This window comes from Schistocerca nitens, chromosome 1, assembly GCF_023898315.1.
Source record: "Schistocerca nitens isolate TAMUIC-IGC-003100 chromosome 1, iqSchNite1.1, whole genome shotgun sequence".
Taxonomy (NCBI): Eukaryota; Metazoa; Arthropoda; class Insecta; order Orthoptera; family Acrididae; genus Schistocerca; species Schistocerca nitens.
The window spans coordinates 880,823,298-880,845,398 of NC_064614.1; the positions used below are offsets into that span (position 1 = coordinate 880,823,298).

At 42.0% G+C, this 22,101-nt stretch overlaps 1 protein-coding gene across 7 annotated transcripts in view; it reads right to left on the reverse strand.

Moving 5' to 3' along the window:
• LOC126263777 (AP-1 complex subunit gamma-1) overlaps positions 1-22,101 on the reverse strand; it is a 200,149-nt gene that overhangs the window by 160,391 nt on the left and 17,657 nt on the right. For 6 of the 7 annotated variants that reach the window (XM_049960942.1, XM_049960941.1, XM_049960946.1 and 3 more), the window contains 2 exons: positions 21,811-21,872; positions 17,497-17,680 (listed from right to left, as the gene is read on the reverse strand). In XM_049960942.1, the coding sequence (XP_049816899.1) occupies positions 17,497-17,680; positions 21,811-21,872 (246 nt within the window). The remainder of the gene's footprint in view (positions 1-17,496; positions 17,681-21,810; positions 21,873-22,101) is intronic. The other variant, XM_049960947.1, reaches the window with a different exon arrangement.

The window sequence follows — 22,101 nt, forward strand, 5'->3', positions numbered from 1 at the left end:
TGCCATCTGCTTTCTGTACAAATTATAAATAGCCTTTCGTTCCTTGTGTTTGACCCCTGCCACCTTCAGAATTAGAAAGAGAATATTCCAGTCAACATCGTCAAAAGCCTCCTGTAAGTCTACAAATGCTAGAAATGTAGGTTTGCCTTTCCTTAATCTATCTTCTAAGATAAGTCGCTGGGTCAGTATTGCCTCACATGTTCCAACATTTCTATGGAACCCAAACTGTTCTCCCCTAAGGTCAGCTTCTACCAGTTTATCCATTCACCTGTAAAGAATTTGTGTTAGTATTTGGTAGCTGTGACTTATTAAACTGATAGTTCGATAATTTTCACACCCGTCAACACCTGCTTTCCTTCGGATTGGAATTTTTATTTTCTTCTTTAAGCCTGAGGGTATTTCGCCTATCTCATACGTCTTGCTCACAACTGGTAGAGTTTTGTCAGGGTTGGCTCTTCCAAGGCTATCAGTAGGTCTCATGGAATGTTGTCTACTCCGACGGCCTTGTTTCGACTTGCTCTGTCAAACTCTTCACGCATTATCATATCTCCCGTTTCACCTTCATAACATCCTCTTCCATTTCCATAATATCACTCTTAAGTACATCACCCTTGTACAGACCCTCTATATACTCCTTCCACCTTTCTGCTTTCCCTTCTTTGCTTAGAACTGGTTTCCCATATGAGCTCTTCATATGCATACAAGTGGTTCTCTTTTCTCCATGGGTATCTTTAATTTTCATGCAGGAAGTATCTACCTTACCCCTAGTGATATATGACTCTACATCCTTACATTTGACCTCTAGCTATCCCTGCTTAGCCATTTTGCACTTCCTGTCGCTCTCATTTTTGAGACATCTGTATTCCTTTTTGTCTGCTTCATTTACTGCATTTTTATAGTTTCTCCTTTCATCAATTAACTTCAATATTTCTTCTGTTACACAAGGATTTCTACTATCCCTCGTCTTTTTACCTACTTGATCCTCTGCTGCCTTCACTATTTCATCTCTCAAAGCTACCCATTCTTCTTCTACTGTATCTCTTTCACCCGTTCATGGCAATTGTTCCCTAATGCTCTCTCTGAAACTCTCTACAACTTCTGGTTCTTTCAGTTTATTCAGGTCCTGTCTGCTTAAATTTCTAGCTTTTTGCAGTTTCTTCAGTTTTAATCTACAGTTCATAACCAATAGATTGTGGTCAGAGTCCACATCTGCCCTGGAAATGTCTTACAATTTAAAACCTGGTTCCTAAATCTCTGTCTTACCATTATATAATCTATCTGAAACCTTCCGGTGTCTCCAGGCCTCTTCCATATATACAGCCTTCTTTCATGATTCTTGAACCACGTGTTAGCTATGATTAAGTTATGCTCTGTGTAAAATTCTGCTAGGTGGCTTCCTCTTTCATTCCTTACTCCCATTCCACATTCACCTCCTACTTTTCCTACTCTTCCTTTTCCTACTATCAAATTCCAGTCCCCCATGACTATTAAATTTTGATCTCCCTTCACCAAGCGAATAATTTCTTTTACCTCATCATGCATTTCATCAATCTCTTAGTCAACTGCAGGTTATAACAGTTTATAACAACGAAAACAATTTTTGACAGAATATATTTAATTGGATAGACAAAAAATCTGCTCCGCACGAGGCGGCAGAACACACACATAAAAGACGGTTGTAATTAGACACACTTCTGGAGCCAGTGGCTCTTTCTTCAGGCAGAAGGGTTGAAGGGAAGGAAGAGGGGTGACGGAAAAGGACTGGAGAGATTTAGGAAAATTTTTTAGGGAAATCACCTGGAACTGCAGATCAGGGGAGACTTATCGCATGGGATGGAATGAGAAGGATAGACTGATTGTTGGGGACTGCATCACATGAGATTTGAAAACCTGAGAGCTTCAAGGTGGAAGACAGGATAATATGCAAAACAGATATTACTGCTTGAACATCACACATGAATTAATAAGTGTGAAAAGCTAAGTGCATTGTACGTAACAGAGGTGGGAGGCAGGCAGTGAAAATTGACGGGTAAGACAAAGAAAGATGTAGAAAACTAAAATGGAGTGAAGAAAAGAGTAGTTACTGTGAAGAAATGCTGAGACGGAAGGAATTAATGTGAATTAAGGCCAGTTGGGTGGTATGAACCAACGACATATTATATCGCTAGTTCCCACCTGCCAGGATAGTGGCCGCTCCTTCAGCAAGGTCCAGACAGGCACGTGGGGGTAGGGGTTTGTTGGTTATTGGGAGCTCCAATGCTAGGCGGGTCATGGAGCCCTCAGGAACATAGCGGCTAGGGCGAGGAAGAAGTCCAACATTCACTCAGTGTGCTGGGCGGGGAGCCTTGTCCGGGATGTGGAAGAGGCTCTTCAGGTGGCTATCGAGCATGAAGGGTGCAGCCAGCTGCAGATTGTTGCAGATGTCGGTGCCAACAATGCCTGCCGTCGGAGTTCTGAGGAAATCCTTGGGTCGTTTCGACAGCTGGCTAAATTGGCAAAGATGGCCTCCATCTCACAGGTAGTGGAGGCCAAGCTGATGATCTGCAGCATTATACCCAGGGTGGACCGGGGTCCTCTAGTTTGGAGTCGAGCGGAGAATCTAAACGAGAGGCTACGTTGACTGTGACGAAAATTGTTGGAGATTCTTCGACCTAAGCTATGGGGTGGAAGGTTGTAGTACGCCCCTCTATATATCAGGGGGTGCACTACACACAGGAAGCAGCTAAATGGGTAGCACAGTACTTCTGGCATGCACATTGGGGTTTTTTAGTTTAGGTTCCTCCCCAGGGGAAACAAGCTGTTGGCCTGAAAAATTACCAGTTCATGACACTGATGTGGGTGTGCCAACTGTAAAAATGCTTAATTCGCCTAAACAAGTCATTTCAAAGTATTTAAATATGCTTAATCTCATGTTAGTAAATTGTTGAAGTGTGTGTAGCAAGATCCCCAAGTTACTTTCCGAAATAAACAGTAACAATGACAATATTGTATTAGGTACCAAAAGCCGGTTGAAACCAGACACAAATAGCAGTGAAATTTTGAACTCTGACTGGACAATGTTTAGGAAGGATAGGATTGATACTAAGGGAGGTGGTGTGTTCACTGCAGTTGAAAGCTGTTTGAACGCAGTTGAGATCGATACTGGGTTGGACTGTGAAATAGTCTGGGTAAAGCTGTCAATCGGACAAGGAGTGACCAATGTATTAGGATGTTTTTATAGACCACCAGCATCCACAACAAACATCACAGAACGTTTCAGGGAAAGTCTTGAGTACATAGGAAATAAATATCCGTTTATCCATTAGTTATAGGTGGAGGCTTTAATGTGGCATCCATTGACTGGGAAAATTACAAGTTTATCACAGGGGCAGAAGCAAAGATTCATGGGAAGTTATTCTAGGAGCGCATACGACCTTAAGCAATTGATTAGAAAATCAACTCAAGATGGGAACATAGATATCTTGGTGACAAACAGACCTGATCTTTTTGAGAAAATTAATCTAGAAGAAGGTATTAGCAACCATAATGTCGTCGTAGCTTCTATGTCAGTGGAAGTTGCAAAAAACCAAAGAAACAGCATAGAGTTTTCTAAGCAAATAAAAGTGTCATTAATGAATATCTTCACATTGAGCGCCAAGCATTCACCGTGGGACACAAAGATATTGAGCATCTTTGGTTGGAATTTAAAGGTATTGTCCACCATGTACTAGAGAAGTATGTGCCCAGCAAAAATATAGGGGAGGAAAAGGATCCACCTTGGTACAACAAACATATTAGGAAGTTGCTGAGAAAGCAGAGAATTTTGCACAGTCGTTTTAAACGTAGTCACTGCCCTCTGCAGATTCTAGTAAAGAACCCCAAAAAATTTTTGGTCGTACATAAAATCTATGAACGCTACAAATAATTCAATACCTTATGCTGACAGTATGGACAATGTAACTGATGATGATAAACAGAAGGCCGAAATTCTAAACCTAGCTTTCAAGAACTCATTTACGATAGACGACTGCAGCACCATTCACCCTTTCAATTATCGGACAAACGCAAGGATGGCTGACGTAGTGTTTAGTGTAACTGGGATTGTAAAACAGTTAAGATCCTTAGACGCCAGGAAGGCATCTGGCCCAGACGGTATCCCCGTAAGATTATATGTTGACTATGCTACAAATATAGCACCATTCTTATCCATCATCTATCAGAGATCATTGGAACAGTGGGAAGTTCCATGGGACTGGCAGAAGTCCCAGGTCATAGCAATCTATAAAAAGGGTAGAAAAACAGATGCACATAATTACCAGCCAAATTCACTGACGTCGATTTGTTGTAGAATCATGGAACATATTTTGTGTTCAGACATAATGACCTTTCTAGACTCTGAGAAGCTCATCTGCAGAAACCAGCACGGTTTTAGGAAACAGTGGTCATGTGAGACACAGCTGGCCCTCTTTGTGCATAATATACAACAGGTTCTAGATACCGGTTTGGAAGGTGTTCAACTCAGTTCCACACTGGTCTATCCGATGACATATGTGGGTGGATAGAAAGTTTTCTAACAGATAAGGAGCAGTATGTCGTCCTGAACAGGGTGACTTAAACAGAAACAAGTGTAACTTCAGGTGTAATATGTCCGCTGCTTTTTACGATTTACATACACGATCTGGTTGATGGTATTGACAGTGGCATTAGACTGTTTGACGATGATGCTGTAGTCTACAGGAAAGTAATATCACACGAAAGTTGTGAACAAATCAATGAGGATTTGCACAAAATAAATGCATGGTGCAATGACTGGCAGTTATCTCTCAGTACTAGTAAGTGTAACCTAATGTGGACAACAAGGCAAAAATCCCCATTAATGTACAAGTACAAAATAAATGCCCAATCTTTGAAAGCGGTAACATCTGTCAAGTATCTTGATGTGACTATTCGAAATGATCTCAAATGGAATGATCAGATTACACAAGTAATGGGCAAGGCAAACTCTAGATTGCAGTTTATTGGTAGAATCCTGAAGCAACACAGCGCTTCAACGAAGGAAATAGCTTGCAGTATGTTAGTTCGTCCAGTCTTAAGAGTATTGTTCGTCGGTATGGGGGCCTTACCAGTTGGGTCTGATTCAAGAGATTGAGAAGGTCCAAAGAAGACCGGCAAGATTTGTGACTGGTACATTTAGCCATTGCGAGAGCTTTACAAATATCACAGAAAGTTTGAAGTGGGACACACTTGCAGATAGACTGCCCACTAAACGGAAGGGGCTGCTCACTAAATTCCGAAATCCGATCTTCACCGAGGATGCAGAGCATATATTATTACCACCAACTTTCAAATCGCGCATTGATCAGCATTCAAAGATAAGGGAAATTAGAGCTCATACTGAGGCGTTCAGACAGTCGTTTTTCCCTCGCGCAATACGCGAGTGGAACAGAGGGAGGGGAAGTATGGCTTTGGCACAAATTGTGCCCTCCGCCACATACCGCTTGTTGGTTAGCGGAGTATATAAGTAGATGTAGATGCAGTTCTGAAAAATTGGTGTCTGAGGGAAGAGTCAAGATGTGATGAAACAGGTGCCAAGATCAAAATTGTCATGTTGAAAAGCATGTTCTGCAACAGGATATTGAGTGTTGCCAGTATACACTCTCTGCCTATGCCCATTCATCCTAATAAATAATCTAGTGGTAGCCAGGCCAATGTAAAAGTCCAAACAGTGTTTACATAACAGCTGGTATATGACGTGTTGTTTCACAGGTGCCTCTCCATTTGATAGTGTACGTTTTGCCAGATACAGGGCTGGTATAGCTGGTTGTCTTGCAATGGGGACAGTCTCAGGGATAGGAGCCATAGGATAGGGAGTTGGGTGCAGAAGGAGCATTAAGTCACAAGGATATTGCGAAGATTGGGAGGGCAACGAAAAGCTATTCTAGGTGTAGAGGGCAAATTTTCAGATAGAATGGCTCCCATTTCGGGGTATGATTTTAAAAAGTCATTCCCCTGTTGATGTAGCTGATTAATACATTCCACACAAGGACAACAATGAGTCACCAGAGGTGTGCCCCAAAGTTGTTTTTTGGACTGGATTGGATGTGATGGCCCAGGAAATCTGCTCTTGAACTAGACCGGTGGGATAATTATGTGCAGTGAAGGCTGAGGTAAGAATAGTGGTGTATTGCTGTAAAGAATTTGCATCCGAACAAATATATTTGCCTCGGATGCCAAGGCTGTATGGGAGGGAACGTTTAACATGGAAAGGAGGGCAACTGTCAAAATGTAAGTACTGTCATTTGTTGGTAGGTTTAATGTGGATAAAAGTGTGTAGCTGGCATTCGGTGAGGACGAGATCAACATCAAGGAAAGTGGTATGGGATTCGGGATAGGACCATGTGAAATTTAATTGGGAGAAGGTATTCAGAGATTCCAAGAATTTGAACAAGTCAGCCTCACCACAACTCCATGAGGTAAAGATGTTATCAATGCATCTAAACCAAACCAGGGGCTGAGACTTATGAATCCAGGAAAATGCCCACCAAGCGACGCATGAAAAGGTTGGCATAGGAAGGAGCCATCCTGGTTTCCATGGCCATACCCTTGATCTGTTTGTATGTCTGCATCTCAAAGGTGAAGTAGTTGATGGTAAGTATAAAGTTTATTAAGGTGAGTAGGAAGCCTGTCATAGCTTTGGAATCATGTGGGTGCTGACTGAGGAAATGTTCAGGAGCAGGCAGACGAATCGAGGGAGATGGCATCACGGGTGACAACCAAGGTAAGTGGTGGGAGTGAGACAGGCATGGATTTCACATGAGGGGTTGTAGGTGCTGATCAACTAGGGCAGATATGCATTCGGTGGGTGGTTTGAATCCAGCAACTATTGGACAGCCAGGATGATTGGGTTTGTGGATCTTAGGAAGAAGGTAAAAGGCGGGGGTGCGCGGTTTGGGTAGGGTGAGAAGTTCTACGGACTGATGTGTTAGTCCTTCTGAGGGGCCTAAAGTTTTAAGAGGTGACTGCAGGTGAGTTTGAATGACAGGAAAGGGATCTTTATGGCAGACGCTGTACGTAGAGGTGTCAGACAGCTGTTGTAGACCTTCACCAACATACTCCTTTGGTCAAGTACTTCGGTGGTAGAACCTTTGTCTGCTGGGAGGATAATGATGGAGTCATAAGGTTTTAGGGAATGCAGAGCCTGCAGTTCAATAGATGACAGTTTAGTGTCATGTTGTAGGGACCCGAGGAAGGTTTGTGAAGCAATGCTGGATGTGAGGAATTCTTGGAATTTTGTGGTGGCAGTGGATCAAGTTGGGATCATGGTCTGAACTGTTCAAGACAAGGTTCAGTATCAGGTTTGCTGTTGCAAAGGTTTTGCGACTGGGTTCCACGGTGATATTTCCAATTAATATTATGTGTGAAGGGAAGTAGGTTCTTCACCAAAGCAGCATTCTGTAATGCAGGTTTTGTCCTGAAAGTGGGACCCTTAGATAAGACAAATAATTCAGAAGGGGAGAGTGCTTAAGATGAGCAGTTAAGGACGCTGTACCATTGTGATTAGTTCTTGTGATTATGGGTTATTCTTGTTCTGGGAAGAAGTGGTGAAGGCTGTGGAATGTTAAGGAGGTTGGCCAAGCTCAATTTGTAGGAGAGGAGTGATGGTTTGATTGTGTGGCTGTTAACGGAGCTGCAGGGGGACAGGAAGGGAAACACTACTGTTCAGGTAGTTCAGGAGAAGATGGGATAGCTTTCTGAGGTGAAGTCTGGCATGTTGTTGCAGTTTGAAGTTGGCTTGGTGGATGATACCATCCAAGGAAACATGAGGGGCAGATAACTGCAGAATTTTGTAGGAGGAGAGAAGTCTGGTGGAGTGGAAATTGACTGATGAGGCATATAGGTCACAGATTAACTGGGTAAGAGCTAGAGATTATTATACTCGAAACTGTGAGAGAGCCTGGTGTAGAGTAGAGATGGGGGATCCGCTCTTGAACTAATTCATAGAGTTCAATCTTTCAAAGGAGTGAACAATCAGTGATTCAGAAAAAAAGAACGGTAGCTCCAAACGTTTCCCAGGCAGAGAGAGAGAGAGAGAGAGAGAGAGAGAGAGAGAGAGAGAGAGAGAGAGAGAGACGGAGCATATCAGCAGCGCCTCTGCTGGTCAGAGCACAGTGCACGCCACACAACACAGCCAGCGCCGGCCTCTGCCCTGCTTCTACCTTGGCTGCCTGCATTGTGCAGTGCCCCATTGGATTTTGTGTTTCACATATGCCGGGCCGTCTCTGTGCGTCGTCTGCCGTGTGCACTGTGCAGTGTCTGGCGCAGCTTAACTTCGCATCGCACTCTGTCGGCGATCGTTTCAGTCGCACGTCCTGCCCTCTGGGCAGTTGATGCCAGCAACAGGACAGAGAGCCACCTAGCGGATAACATAGGAACTACTTGCAAAAACCTGCTCGCAAGGGAGCGGACGATTTGTCTCGGAGCGGGTGAGCTCCCCCCACCCTCGGAACTCGCCCGCTCAACGCTCACCCCACCGTCTCGACTCTAGCCAGAGCGTCGAGCAAAGCGACTCTGGTGTCACTCTGGTCTCTGCGGTCTCAGCTCACGCAGTAATACAGCTCGCGGCTCGACCTGCTCGACTCAGCGCCTCTGCATCGGAGTTTGTCCCCACTGGATATTGTTCTTCATAGTAATACCGCCATGTATATTACATTATTATGTTATGTATACATCAATTGTTTTTATTTTATTTTTATTTGTTTAAACTGATTAGATTAGGTTCCTGATGACTACTCTTACTATAGGATTTTTATTATGGACACTCGAATTTACGCTTTAATTACGAGCGAACCGATAAACGTATCGCAAAATGTGATACACCAATATTTTCCTTGTTTTATTCTGCGTAAGGCTATATGCAGCACTTTCGTTTTACAGTCAAATTTATATTTTTTTTTTCTTATTCTGGTACGGATTTTGCGATTTTAGGCGTCTTCGAAAGGAAAAATATATGGCTTGCGATGTATTTGTATGAGGTTAATGAAATTTTAATACATTATAGCCAAATATATTGTTAATGTAAATCTCAAGTTACAACATTTTCCGATCACCCAAAAAACCACGCTAGTGCAAAATAAATCAATAATCAAAAACTTTGTCATATCGTGGAAATTTCAATAAACAATACAAAATTCTTACTCATTATCTATGTTACTTCAAAATAGGATCAAATAAGATCAAAATACAGGTATAGTACTGGAATAAACCAAGTTTAAAGGGCAATGTGCCTTTCATTTATTTTCTTTTGTAAATGAGTGGTGAGTCATGAAAAACAGCTAATTCATTTCAGGGAGTGAACAGTTCTGATCCAATCTCTGAAAAGAACAGTTTTGCCCATCTCTAGTGTAGAGTAGGACTGCATTCAGAAACAGGGACTGTTCATATATACAGTCGTTTTTCCCTCGCGCAATACGTGAGTGGAACAGAGGGAGGGGAAACTTTTGAAGTAACTCAATGGGACAAGCATGTTTCAAGAAACAATGTGGGACCTTAATTTTGATAGTGCAAAAGCATGTTTTTGAAAACAACGAATGTAATATGAGATGGGATTCATCATGGCAAGAGAGGACAGTTTGGGGAGTTAGAAATTGTGGGAGTGGCAAAAATAAATAAATAAATAAGTAAGTAAGGAAGCAGAGGTCACAAAAGATAGAAAACCAGAAGAAAAAAATAGGGAAAATTCAGAAAAATTCATGTGGAAATCATTAACGACAGGTAATGAGTGGGTAATTTATATGATATGAAAAATTGCATGGAAAAGAAAAAAAAAGGAACAAATCAATTGGGAATGTCATGAAAACAGTCAAAATTTTTTAAAGTGGGCAAACAGAAAGCAAAAATCTTAGGAGAAAATGTAAGCTTGGAATTAAAGTGATGTTAAGAGACTGCAATGAAAGCATATCAGAGTGGTTTGCCAAAAAAGCACATTTTTGTGCATTTGTTTTTTGGCAAATTGCTCTGATCAACTTTTACTGCTGTCTCTTATCTCATTTTAATTCATAGCAATCTAGTTTACATTTTCTCCTATGACTTTTGCTTTCTGTTTGTCCAGTTTTTAAAATGTTGTCTGTTTTCAAGACTTTCCCAAACATTTTTTTTCCCTTTTTTTCTTTTCCTCGCTTTTTTTTTTTTTCCTTCCACATCATACAATCGTCCACTCATTACCTGTCATAAACGATTTACATATGAATTTTTCTGATTTTTCCAAATTTTTTCCTTGCTTTTCTTCTGATTCTCTTTTCCACCATCTGCAGATTAATTAATTTATTTTTTTGCCACTCCCACAATTTCTAACCCCCCAAACTGTCCTCTCTTGCCATGATGAATCCCATCTCATATTACATCCATTGCTTTCAAAAACATGCTTTTGCACTATCAAAATTAAGGTCCCACATTGTTTCTTGAAACATACTTGTCCCTTTGAATTACTCCAAAAGGTCCAACATTGACAGTCACTGTTTCTGGATGCAGTCCTACTCTACAACAGGCTCTTTCACAGTTTCAAGTACGAGGTGCATTCAAGTTCTAAGGCCTCCAATTTTTTTTCTAATTAACTACTCACCCGAAATCGATGAAACTGGCATTACTTCTCGACGTAATCGCCCTGCAGACGTACACATTTTTCACAACGCTGACGCCATGATTCCATGGCAGCGGTGAAGGCTTCTTTAGGAGTGTTTTGACCACTGGAAAATCGCTGAGGCAATAGCACCACGGCTGGTGAATGTGCGGCCACGGAGACTGTCTTTCATTGTTGGAAAAAACCAAAAGTCACTAGGAGCCAGGTCAGGTGAGTAGGGAGCATGAGGAATCACTTCAAAGTTGTTATCACGAAGAAACTGTTGCGTAACGTTAGCTCGATGTGCGGGTACGTTGTCTTGGTAAAACAGCACATGCGCAGCCCTTCCCGGACGTTTTTGTTGCAGTGCAGGAAGGAATTTGTTCTTCAAAACATTTTCGTAGGATGCACCTGTTACCGTAATGCCCTTTGGAACGCAATGAGTAAGGATTACGCCCTCGCTGTCCCAGAACATGGACACCATCAGTTTTTCAGCACTGGCGGTTACCCGAAATTTTTTTGGTGGCGGTGAATCTGTGTGCTTCCATTGAGCTGACTGGCGCTTTGTTTCTGGATTGAAAAATAGCATCCACGTCTCATCCATTGTCACAACCGATGAAAAGAAAGTCCCATTCATGCTGTCGTTGCGCGTCAACATTGATTGGCAACATGCCACACGGGCAGCCATGTGGTCGTCCGTCAGCATTCGTGGCACCCACCTGGATGACACTTTTCGCATTTTCAGGTCGTCATGCAGGATTGTGTGCACAGAACCCACAGAAATGCCAACTCTGGAGGCGATCTGTTCAACAGTCATTCGGCAATCCCCCAAAACAATTCTCTCCACTTTCTGGATCATGTCGTCAGGCCGGCTTGTGCGAGCCCGAGGTTGTTTCGGTTTGTTGTCACACAATGTTCTGCCTTCATCAAACTGTCGCACCCACGAACGCACTTGCGACACTCCATAACTCCATCACCACATGTCTCCAACTGTCGATGAATTTCAAGTGGTTTCACACCACGCAAATTCAGAAAACGAATGATTGCACGCTGTTCGAGTAAGGAAAACGTCACCATTTTAAGTATTTAAAACAGTTCTCATTCTCGCCGCTGGCAGTAAAATTCCATCTGCCGTACAGTACTGCCATCTCTGGGACATATTGACAATGAACGCGGACTCATTTTAAAACAATGCACATGTTTCTATCTCTTTCCAGTCCGGAGAAAAAAAATCTGCGGCCTTAGAACTTGAATGCACCTTGTGTAACAATCTCTAGTTCTTACCCAGTTAATATGTGACCTATATGCCTCATCAGTCAATTTCCACTCCACTAGACTTCTCTCCTCCTACAAAATGCTGCAGTTGTCTGCCCCTCGTGTTTCCTTGGATGGTATCATCCACCAAGCCAACTTCAAACTGCAACAACATGCCAGACTTCACCTCAGAAAGCTATCCCATCTTCTCCTAAACTACCTGAACAGTAGTGTTTCCCTTCCTGTCCCTCTGCAGCTCCATGAACAGCCACACAATCAAACCACCACTCCTCTCCTACAAACTGAGCTTGGCCTACCTCCTTACCATCCCACAGCCTTCACCACTTCCTCCCAGAACAAGAATAATCCATAATCACAAGAACCAATCACAACAGCACAGCATCCTTAACCGCTCATCTTAAGCACTCTCCACTCCTGAATTATTTATCTTATCTAAGGGTCCCACTTTCAGGCCGAAACCTGCATTTCAGAATGCTGCTTTCCTTCACACATAATATTAATTGGAAATATCTCTGTGGAACCCAGTTGCAAAACCTTTACAACAGCAAACCTGATACTGAACCTTGTCTTGAACAGTTCAGACCATGATCCCATCTTGGTCCTCCTCCTCTTCCTCCACCACCACCACCACCACCACCACCACCACCACCACCACAAAATTCCAAGAATTCCTCACATCCAGCATTTCTTCACAAACCTTCCTCGGGTCCCTACAACATGACACTAAACTGTCCTCTGTGGAACTACAGGCTCTACATTCCCTAAAACCTTATGACTCCATCATTATCCTCCCAGCAGACAAAGGTTCTACCACCAAAGTACTTGACCAAAGGAGTATGTTGGTGAAGGTCTACAACAGCTGTCTGACACCTCTAAATACAGCGTCTGCCATCGAGATCCCTTTCCTGCGATTCAAACTCACCTGCAGTCACTTCTTAAAACTTTAGGCCCCTCAGAAGGACTAACACCTCAGTCCATAGAACTTCTCACCCTACCCTACCCAAACCGTGCACCCCTGCCTTTTGCCTTCTTCCTAAGATCCACAAACCCAATCATCCTAACTGTCCAATAGTTGCTGGATTCAAACCACCCACCAAATGAATATCTGCCCTTGTTGATAAGCACCTGCAACCCATACTGCAAAGATGCAACTCTTATATCAAAGATACCAACCATTTCCTAGACCATCTAAAATCTATGCTTGTCCCACTCCCATGACACACCTAACTTGTCACCACTGATGCCAACTCCCTCTATACCAACATCCCCCACATACATGGCCTGCCAGCTGCTGAACATTTCCTCAGTCAGTGCCCACTGATTCCAAATCTATGACATCCTTCCTACTCACCTTATCAACTTTATACTTACCATCAACTACTTCACCTTTGAGATGCAGACATACAAGCAGATCAGGGGTATGGCCATGGGAACCAGGATGGCTCCTTCCTATGCCAACCTTTTCATGCATCGCTTGGAGGGCAATTTCCTGGGATTCATAAGTCTTCAGCCCCTGGTTTGGTTTAGATGCACCGATGACATCTTTACCTCATGGACTCTTGGCGAGGCTGACCTGTTCAAATTCTTGGAATCTCTGAATACCTTCTCCCAATTAAATTTCACATGGTCCTATCCCGAATCCCATACCACTTTCCTTGATGTTGATCTCGTCCTCACCGAATGCCAGCTACACACTTTTATCCACATTAAACCTACCAACAAATGACAGTACTTACATTTTGACAGTTGCCCTCCTTTCCATGTTAAACGTTCCCTCCCATATAGCCTTGGCATCCAAGGCAAATATATTTGTTCAGATGCAAATTCTTTACAGCAATACACCACTATTCCTACCTCAGTCTTCACTGTACGTAATTACCCCACCAGCCTAGTTCTAAAGCATGATTTCCCAGGCAATCACATCCAATCCTGATACCACTGATCCCTCCAAAAAACAACTTTGGGGCACACCTCTGGTGACTCAGTATTATCCTGGTCTGGAATATATTAATCCGCTTCTTCGACAGGGCAACGACTTCCTAAAACCATGCCCTGAAATGAGATCCATTCTATCTGAAATTTTGCCCACTACACCTAGAACAGCTTTTTTCTGCCCTCCCAGTCTCTGCAATATTCTTGTCAGACCCGATGCTCTTTTCTCCTTACCCTATGGCTCCTACCCCTTTGACCATCCCCGTTGCAAGACTTGCTCTATTCACCCTTCTACCACCACCTACAGCAGCCCTGCAACTGGCAAAACATACCCTATCAAATGGAGAGCCACCTGTGAAACAACACGTCATACACCGGCCGTTACGTAAACACTGTTCGGCCTTATATATTGGCATGACTACCACCAAATTATCAATTAGGATGAATGGGCATAGGCAGAGGGTGTGTACTGGCAACATGCAATATCCTATTGGAGAGCATGCCCCTGCAACGTGACAGTCATGACCTCAGCACCTATTTCACCACACGTGCCATCTTGATTCTTCCCTCAGACACCAATTCCTCAGAACTCTGCTGGTGTTAACTAGTTCTACAATATGTCCTTGGTTCTTGCCACCCAACTGGCCTTAATTTACATTAATTTCTTTCATCTCAGCATTTCTTCACAGTAAATACTCTTTTCTTCACTCTGTTTTAGTTTTCTACATCTTTCATTGTCTTACCCATCTATATTTCACTGCCTCCTCCCATCTCTGTTACGTACAATGCACTTAGCTTTTTACACTTATTAATTCATGCATGATGTTTAAGCAGTAATATCTGTTTTGCATATTACCTTGTCTTCCACCTTGAAGCTCTCAGGTTTTCATATCTCATGTGATGCAGTCCCCAACAATCAGTTTTTTCTTCTCATCTCATTGGTAATTCTCCCCTGACTTTCAGTTCTGTGGGACTTTCCTGCAATTTACCCCTTTTCCTTGACCTCTCCAGTCCTTTTCCTTCACCCCTCTTCCTTCCTCTTCAACCATTCTGCCTGAAGGAGAAGCCATTGGCTACGTAAGCTTGCCTAAGTACAACTGTCTTTTATGTGTGTGTTCTGCCACCACTTAGAGAGTAGATTCTTTATCTATCCACTTAAATTATTCAATAAAACAGTTTGTAATTTTGATTAGTCAGAAAATGTTAAAAATAATTTTTTTCTAAAGAAGCCTGTTTTTTATTATTATTATTAAAAGAAGACCAGTTACGAGTAGGACATGCACAGTAAGTGTTCTGCACAAATTTAATTATGTACAATGATGAGCCAGAACATTATGATCACCAACCTACTATCAATGAAGAACCTGTCTAGGCAACAGTAGCACCACCCTGCATGGAATGACTGCTAGTCAGACACATGCATTGTGCATGTAGTATTAGTGAGAGAGCTATCCTTGTGCAGAATGGGGAAGGTGCGATCTATCTGAGAATCACCTATGACTGTTTGTCATGGTCCAGAGGCTCAGCACGATCATTTCAGAAACTGCATGACTTGTCCAGTGTGCAAGGAGTGCTGTGGTGAGTGTCTCAAACATGAGGGGAAACCAAAGTGAAACCACATCCAGAAGTTGTAGGTTTGGGTGGCCACCCCTCATTACAGATATCAGTCATCGTAGGTTGGGCAGACTAGTAAAAGGGAACAGGAGGAGAACTGTGGTGGAACTAACATCAGGCTTTAATGTTGGGCAAAGTACAAGTGTGTCTGAATGCACAGAGCACTGAACTCTCCTTCTATGGGCCTCCACAGCCAGCAACCCACACATGTGCCAATGTTAATACCATGACATCACTAACTACGACTGAGATGGGCACATAACCATCGACATTGGATGTTCGCACAGTGACAGAGTGTTTCATAGTCTGAAGAATGCCAAAACATCCTTCATCATGCCAATGGGAGCGTGCAAATCTGCCATCTTCCAGGGAAGCAACTCCTTGACACCTGTACTGCTGGACAGAGACAAGCTGGCAGTGGCTCCATTATGCTACACGGAACATTCATATGGGCATCCATGGTTCCAGCGGAGCTCGTGCAAGGCACCATGATGGACAAGGAGTATCATATACTGGACGCAGACCACGTTCATGATGATCGTGTTTCCTGGCGGTAGTGGCATTTTTCAACAAGATAATGCACCATGTCACATGGCTAGGAGTGTGGCTCAAGGAACATAGAACATAGTGGTGAGTTCCAATTGAGTGCTGGCCCCTAACTCGCCGGACGTGAACCTGATCGAGTACATCTGGCATGTGATTGAAGGTGGTGGTGGTGGTGTATGGTTTCATGCCACAACAAATCACTGCTGTTATCTGAGCCAAAGGTGGACATACCGGCTCTTAGGTAGGTGGTCATAATGTTCTGGTTGACCAGTGCATGTACACAGTTCATCCCTTCTGGGAATCGAGGATCTTGACGATTTTTGACTGTTAGTGACATTGATGCTGGCATGATGTCAGTTCCAGGGATTTCAAGACTGTTTTAATTTCATGTTTGAAGTCAGATAACAACTGACAAAAGAAATGTATAAATTTTTTTCATGTGATGTAGTTACAAACTAACAGCTTTTGGATTTTTCCCTTGATTGTACTGTGAAACCCTGCCTTTCGACAAATTTCATGATTCTAGGTCCATGGGAAGTATCATGTAGGTTTTGATAAGCAAGTTTGCAAGTCTCAAAATAAGTGATATAAATGGCCTTATCTTTTGACTGAACTGACTTAATGGCTAATGTTTATTACATGCCAAGAGTCCACAGACCACAGAATGTGGCATTAACTTCAAGCTGCCATATCTACCCATTCCTGAAAAATAGAATTTTGAACACACAGACAGACAGACTGACACAGACTGACAACAAAGTGATCCAGAGACTTTTGAAGATTTCGAAATAGAAGAATTACAGAGAGAATAAGCAAGAGATATTGACAACTGTGTAATACAAAAATTGACAACTGTGTGATACAAAAAGACAAATTTCTATGAAAAGGCACAGCTGGTAACAATGTAAGAAATTAATGAAGGGACCAGAATAGGATTAACGAGAACTATGTTTCAAGCACAGGGAGCAAAACATGGGCAATGGGGAGGACTGAAATGAAATGATTAACAGCTTTTGAAATAGAGTGTTACACGAGAATCTGTAAAACCAAGTGAATTGGTCAAGTAAGGAACAGAGACATCCTATACCTACTCAGTGAAAAAAGGTCAACTACAGACCTCAGTGAAACACAGAGAGAGTAGCTGTGAATATTTTATGAACCGGGTCATCACTGCAGTGGTAGCATGAATGAGTCATATGAGCAGTCCTACAAGTAACGGATATAATGTGGGATGCAACAGTTATGCTGGAATGAAGATAATAACTGATAAGTGACATGAAAGAGTGCGGCATAAAGCTACCCTAAGCAACAACAACATTCTCACTGAAAGGATTCAGAAAATCAGCAAAGTTCAGAAGGATTCAAATACTTCAAGAAGTATTTTAAACTGCTTCCAAAACCAGAGATGAACACTGTATATGACTAATGAGCTAATTTTTACATATTCTTGTCAATCAGCTTGACAACCATGATGTTCTTAAAAGTAAATTTCTAAACAGATGCTTAGCTTCTGAGAATATTCTAGAATGACATACCCAAGCATATGAATGTAAAGAAGTTTTGCTATATTACGACATCGCCACACACTATCCTCTTCTCGGAATGTTGAGCGTATATAGGCACACTCTTTGTTGATGACAGCTCTCTCTTCTGCTGCTGTCCTGGCTGCACGTATCTGACGTATTAAATCTCGCAGCCGCATAGGTGTAGGCATTCGCACTGAAACATAGAATATTAATATATTTTTAAAAAACAGCAGTAATTTTAATTATGAGAATATAAGCAAAGGGAGGAAACCAAGGAATGTTCTGAGAGTTGACACATCTGATCTCCATGGGAAGTAGTCAACAATAGTTGAACTTATCATAACAAACTACATATCAACCTGACTATTATAAAACTACATTTATCACTGCATTATATCTATAGAAACATAATCTAAAAGGATTCTGTTGACAATAATGATTTAATTATAGACACCTTATAAATTATGGTTAAATGGTACGTAATTATGCGACAAACTTATGCTGAAAATCTGGTTTGAATTTCAATGAAATAGTAAGATTCTCACAAAGCAATAATTTCACATCAATCAATAAAATGTCAGTGTGCGTGAAATTAAAATCTATATGAAAAAAACGTGAAAGTTGCAGGAGGCTTAGTGGAGGGCTTACATGAGGGTCACAGCAACGTTTGAGGAATTAATATAAATTAATTCTCACCTTTCCTAAAATTTAGCACTATATTTTTCCAAAGTCAGATTTTTCTAATGATATTCACTGACTCGTACTGTCACATAACTAAATAAAGACTCAAATAGTATACTCCCTGTGAGGTTTTGCAGGAATACTCTTTAAGAGATTGACACCCACACGGACACAAAAAGTCATCAATACACAGTTTCTCTCACTTTTAACAAAAACAAACCATAATCTAGACCCACAGCTGAGCCTTAAGGGGGATATACAAATGTTTGGACTTTAATTCTCAGCCGGAGGAAATAAAACTATGTGTACGTGTGAGAAGAAAGATGATTGATTATGTAATGAGAAAGCTTTTCTTTCTACAGGGGACTGCAACTGTCCATGAGGATGATACAGAAAGGGGGAAACTGTGGAATGCAAAGTATGAATTATTCAAACATTCACCACATTGCCCATCCTCTGCAGTTATGGTGGCCCTACAAATTGTAAATCTTTCAGAATCACACTTCAGGGATCTAGTTTACTCAATGGAAAACTGATGAACAATATGCCTGGACACAACATCCGGAGAGGGGGAGGGTAAAAACTACAGCTAATTATTGTCAGGTTTACACATACACACAAATCATCATGTTATGGTGTTGCCACCAGTTCCACCAAGACGCCCTGGGTTTACACAGTTCTGACATTCATTCGGCAATTTCATGACCAAAACCTGCCATAATTTTGTGAACAATAAAATTTATTTTAATGATGCAGCAGTGCAAATTCTTTACAAAATAAAAATTTAACACATAAGTTACGTGATTTTATTTTCTTAAAACTTTTAGTAGTGTGCTTTCCTGCATTTAACTACATAACACATGGCTGGACTGGGAACAGTTGTGTAAGTCTGTTTCTGGCTGTTTATTTGAAGACTATGTCTATTGGCAACAATGCCATATGTAAATGTGCTTGGCACGTTTGTTTTGATTCACACTTACTAGGAGGAGGTGTCCACATCAATTTAAACACTTGAAAGTGTGCTGAAACATGAAACTGGCAAGTAATGCTAAGTAAAGATGGTATTTTAAGCAACCCAACTTTTGGATATGATATCAATTAGCTAAATTACAGAACACAGCAATGTCATGAGTTATTTTATTTATTCCAATCAATTTTGTCCATGAGATGTGCGAGTCCTCAGATATTCCTTGCCCTATTGGCAACATGTTACAAGTTACAAGCACAACTTGGCACTATCTCAAACACAGAGGATTGGATCACAGGCTACTAAAACAATTAGTACCTAAGGATGCTCGCCTGTGACAAACAAAACTGGTCAAACTAAATTAAATAATGTGTGGTATGTGATCTATTGTGTAATTTAATTAAGATGGTTACTGTGTCTCCTGCAGGTGATGCCTGCACTTGTTACGGCATTAAGTCAAGTGCTGGCATTCGGTCGGGAACAATAGTGAAGAGATGGCTGTGAGAAGACGTCAATCAATCGCACTGACCGACCTCTCTCAAGGACGAGAATACGACAGCAGCGGCCCCTATGTGAAGAGGACATAAGTGCTGCGACCGACTGGTGATGCCCCAGTAGCTTCAAGACTAGTGACTTGTACAGCAGCAACTTAGGATTGCCTGTACTGAAGAAATTTGATTATTTTGTATGTCACCCTTTGCTTGTGACACACCTGTGTAATTGACAAAGTTAAGTATTGCATATTTTCATTTTGTAATAAAACTGATTAATATGATTTGTTCAAATTGTTGTCTAGCGATCTGAGTAAACAAGTTTCCTAGACACCCCAAATTTGACAATGAGCAGGGAGACATAATAATATCTTTCTTGGAATAATCCTGGGGTTTGAGTGACATGACCACTGTTGCTGGCTGCCGAAGACACTCTTCAAGCAACTGTGCATGAAGGGAGAAGCGTTCTGGGTGGTGGGGGTGAGGCGGTGGCTTGGACGGGGAGAGGAAGGGAGAGCAGGGTACAGGTGAAGGACATTCTCCGCCAGGGTTTTGACTATCTCTCATCATGCTTCTGGATGAGGAATTTCCAATCCACTATCCTTCCCCCCCCCCCCCTCCCAAACACATGGGTATTCCGCTGTCCATCAACCAACACAATATTCTCATTCATCCCTACACAACCCCTGTTCTCAATTCCTTGCATCATGGCTCATATACCTGAAATAGACGTAGATGTAAGACCTGTCCCATACATCCTCCCACCACCATCTACTCCAGTCAGGTTACAGGCATCACCCACCCCATCAAAGGCAGGGCTACCTGTGAAAGTACCAAAGTGATCCTCAAGCTAAGTTGCAACCACTGTGCTTCATTCTACATTGGCATGACAATCACCAAGCTGTCTATCAGCATGAACGGCAACCAACAAACTGTGGCCAAGAAGCAGCTGGACCACCCAGTTGCTGAGCATGCTGTCGAACACAATATTCATTTTAATGACTGCTCCATAGTCTGTGCCACCTGGATCCTTCCTATCTACCCAGCTTTTCTGAAATGCGCAAGTACAAACTCTCCCTACGATATATCCTACATTACTGTAACTCTCCTGGCCTCAACCTTCACTGATCATTGCCCTTCACCAATCTATCCCCTTCCCTGTTCCCAGTGCAGAGCCTCCTGTCCTACGAGTGTACCCACAATCCTTTTACTTCTCTACTTTTCCGCCAGTTCTCCCCTCTCCCTCCGCCCTCTATCTCACCTCCCGACTGCATCAAGCTGCCCTACCCTCTCTCCACCTCGTCCCTGTATGCTCCCATGAACAGCACTTTACTGTTGCCCCACCTGTATCCTACTTTCTCTCCCCCTTCCCACCCCAGCCACCTCCTTTCCCCCACGACTCAGATTGCTTCTCCCATCATGTGTAGTTGCTCACGGTCTGTCCTTGCCACCCAGAGACAGTGATCATGTGTGTGAGCTGTGATCGCGTGAATATGTGTGTGTGTGTGTGTCTTTGTCTATTTCAGAAGGCCTTCTGGCTGAAAGATTATGTGTTTAGTAGCCTTTTCGCTGTGTCTCTCTGCAGCTCGACACCCCTGCTATATGATGAATAGCAATCTAGCCTTTTCATACTATTGTCGTTATTCCATTGTTTGAGGCACAAGTGACCTGTTCCTTCTTTTTAACCTTCCCTATCATATCCCTCTCTCCTGCCCACGGAAGAAACTAATAGATCTGAACGCTAAGGTAGTCTCATGACCTTTACACACGTCCTTTGGCCACAATAAAAAATTTTACTTCCTGAAGGTAAGTGATAAGCAGCACTGTCTCATTATTTTCTATTTTTCTCTTTTGGATATTTTTCTCTGAGTGACCAATACTGTGAAAGACCACAGCATCTGATATTTGCACTGTTGGTTACAACTTCCATAAAAGGGCACTGAGGAACTAGTAAGAATGTTTCAAATGTTTACAGACATCCTTAACTTACACACATTCATAATTTGTGATTGCTATTTGCAGCATCTTATTGTAAAAAGAAGTGTGCTGAATTATACAGGACTCTAAACTCAAAATAATGCTATAATTACGACATTCAGCAACAATGAAACAAAGTAACCATGTAAATAAGCATCAAACTGAATCACTGCTGCTTACAGATTTAACGAAACATTAGTAACTCACCTCTTTCCACTGCTTCATTAATAACTTGTTTGATGGCAGCCATGTTGAAAGCTGGATTAAATCTGTAAATATGTAACAAATGACATGTCTGCAGTTAGTTTATCAAATGCACACGACACAACACATCTGTTAACAGATCATTAGGTTACCTGTTAATAAGCAATTATGTAATACAGAACATTGTAACACATGCACACAGACAATCATCAAGGTGCTGAAATACCATTAATTTATCTAAATGGAAATAGTTTTCCAACATATGAGCCAGAATCCTTAGCTATAAAACTCATC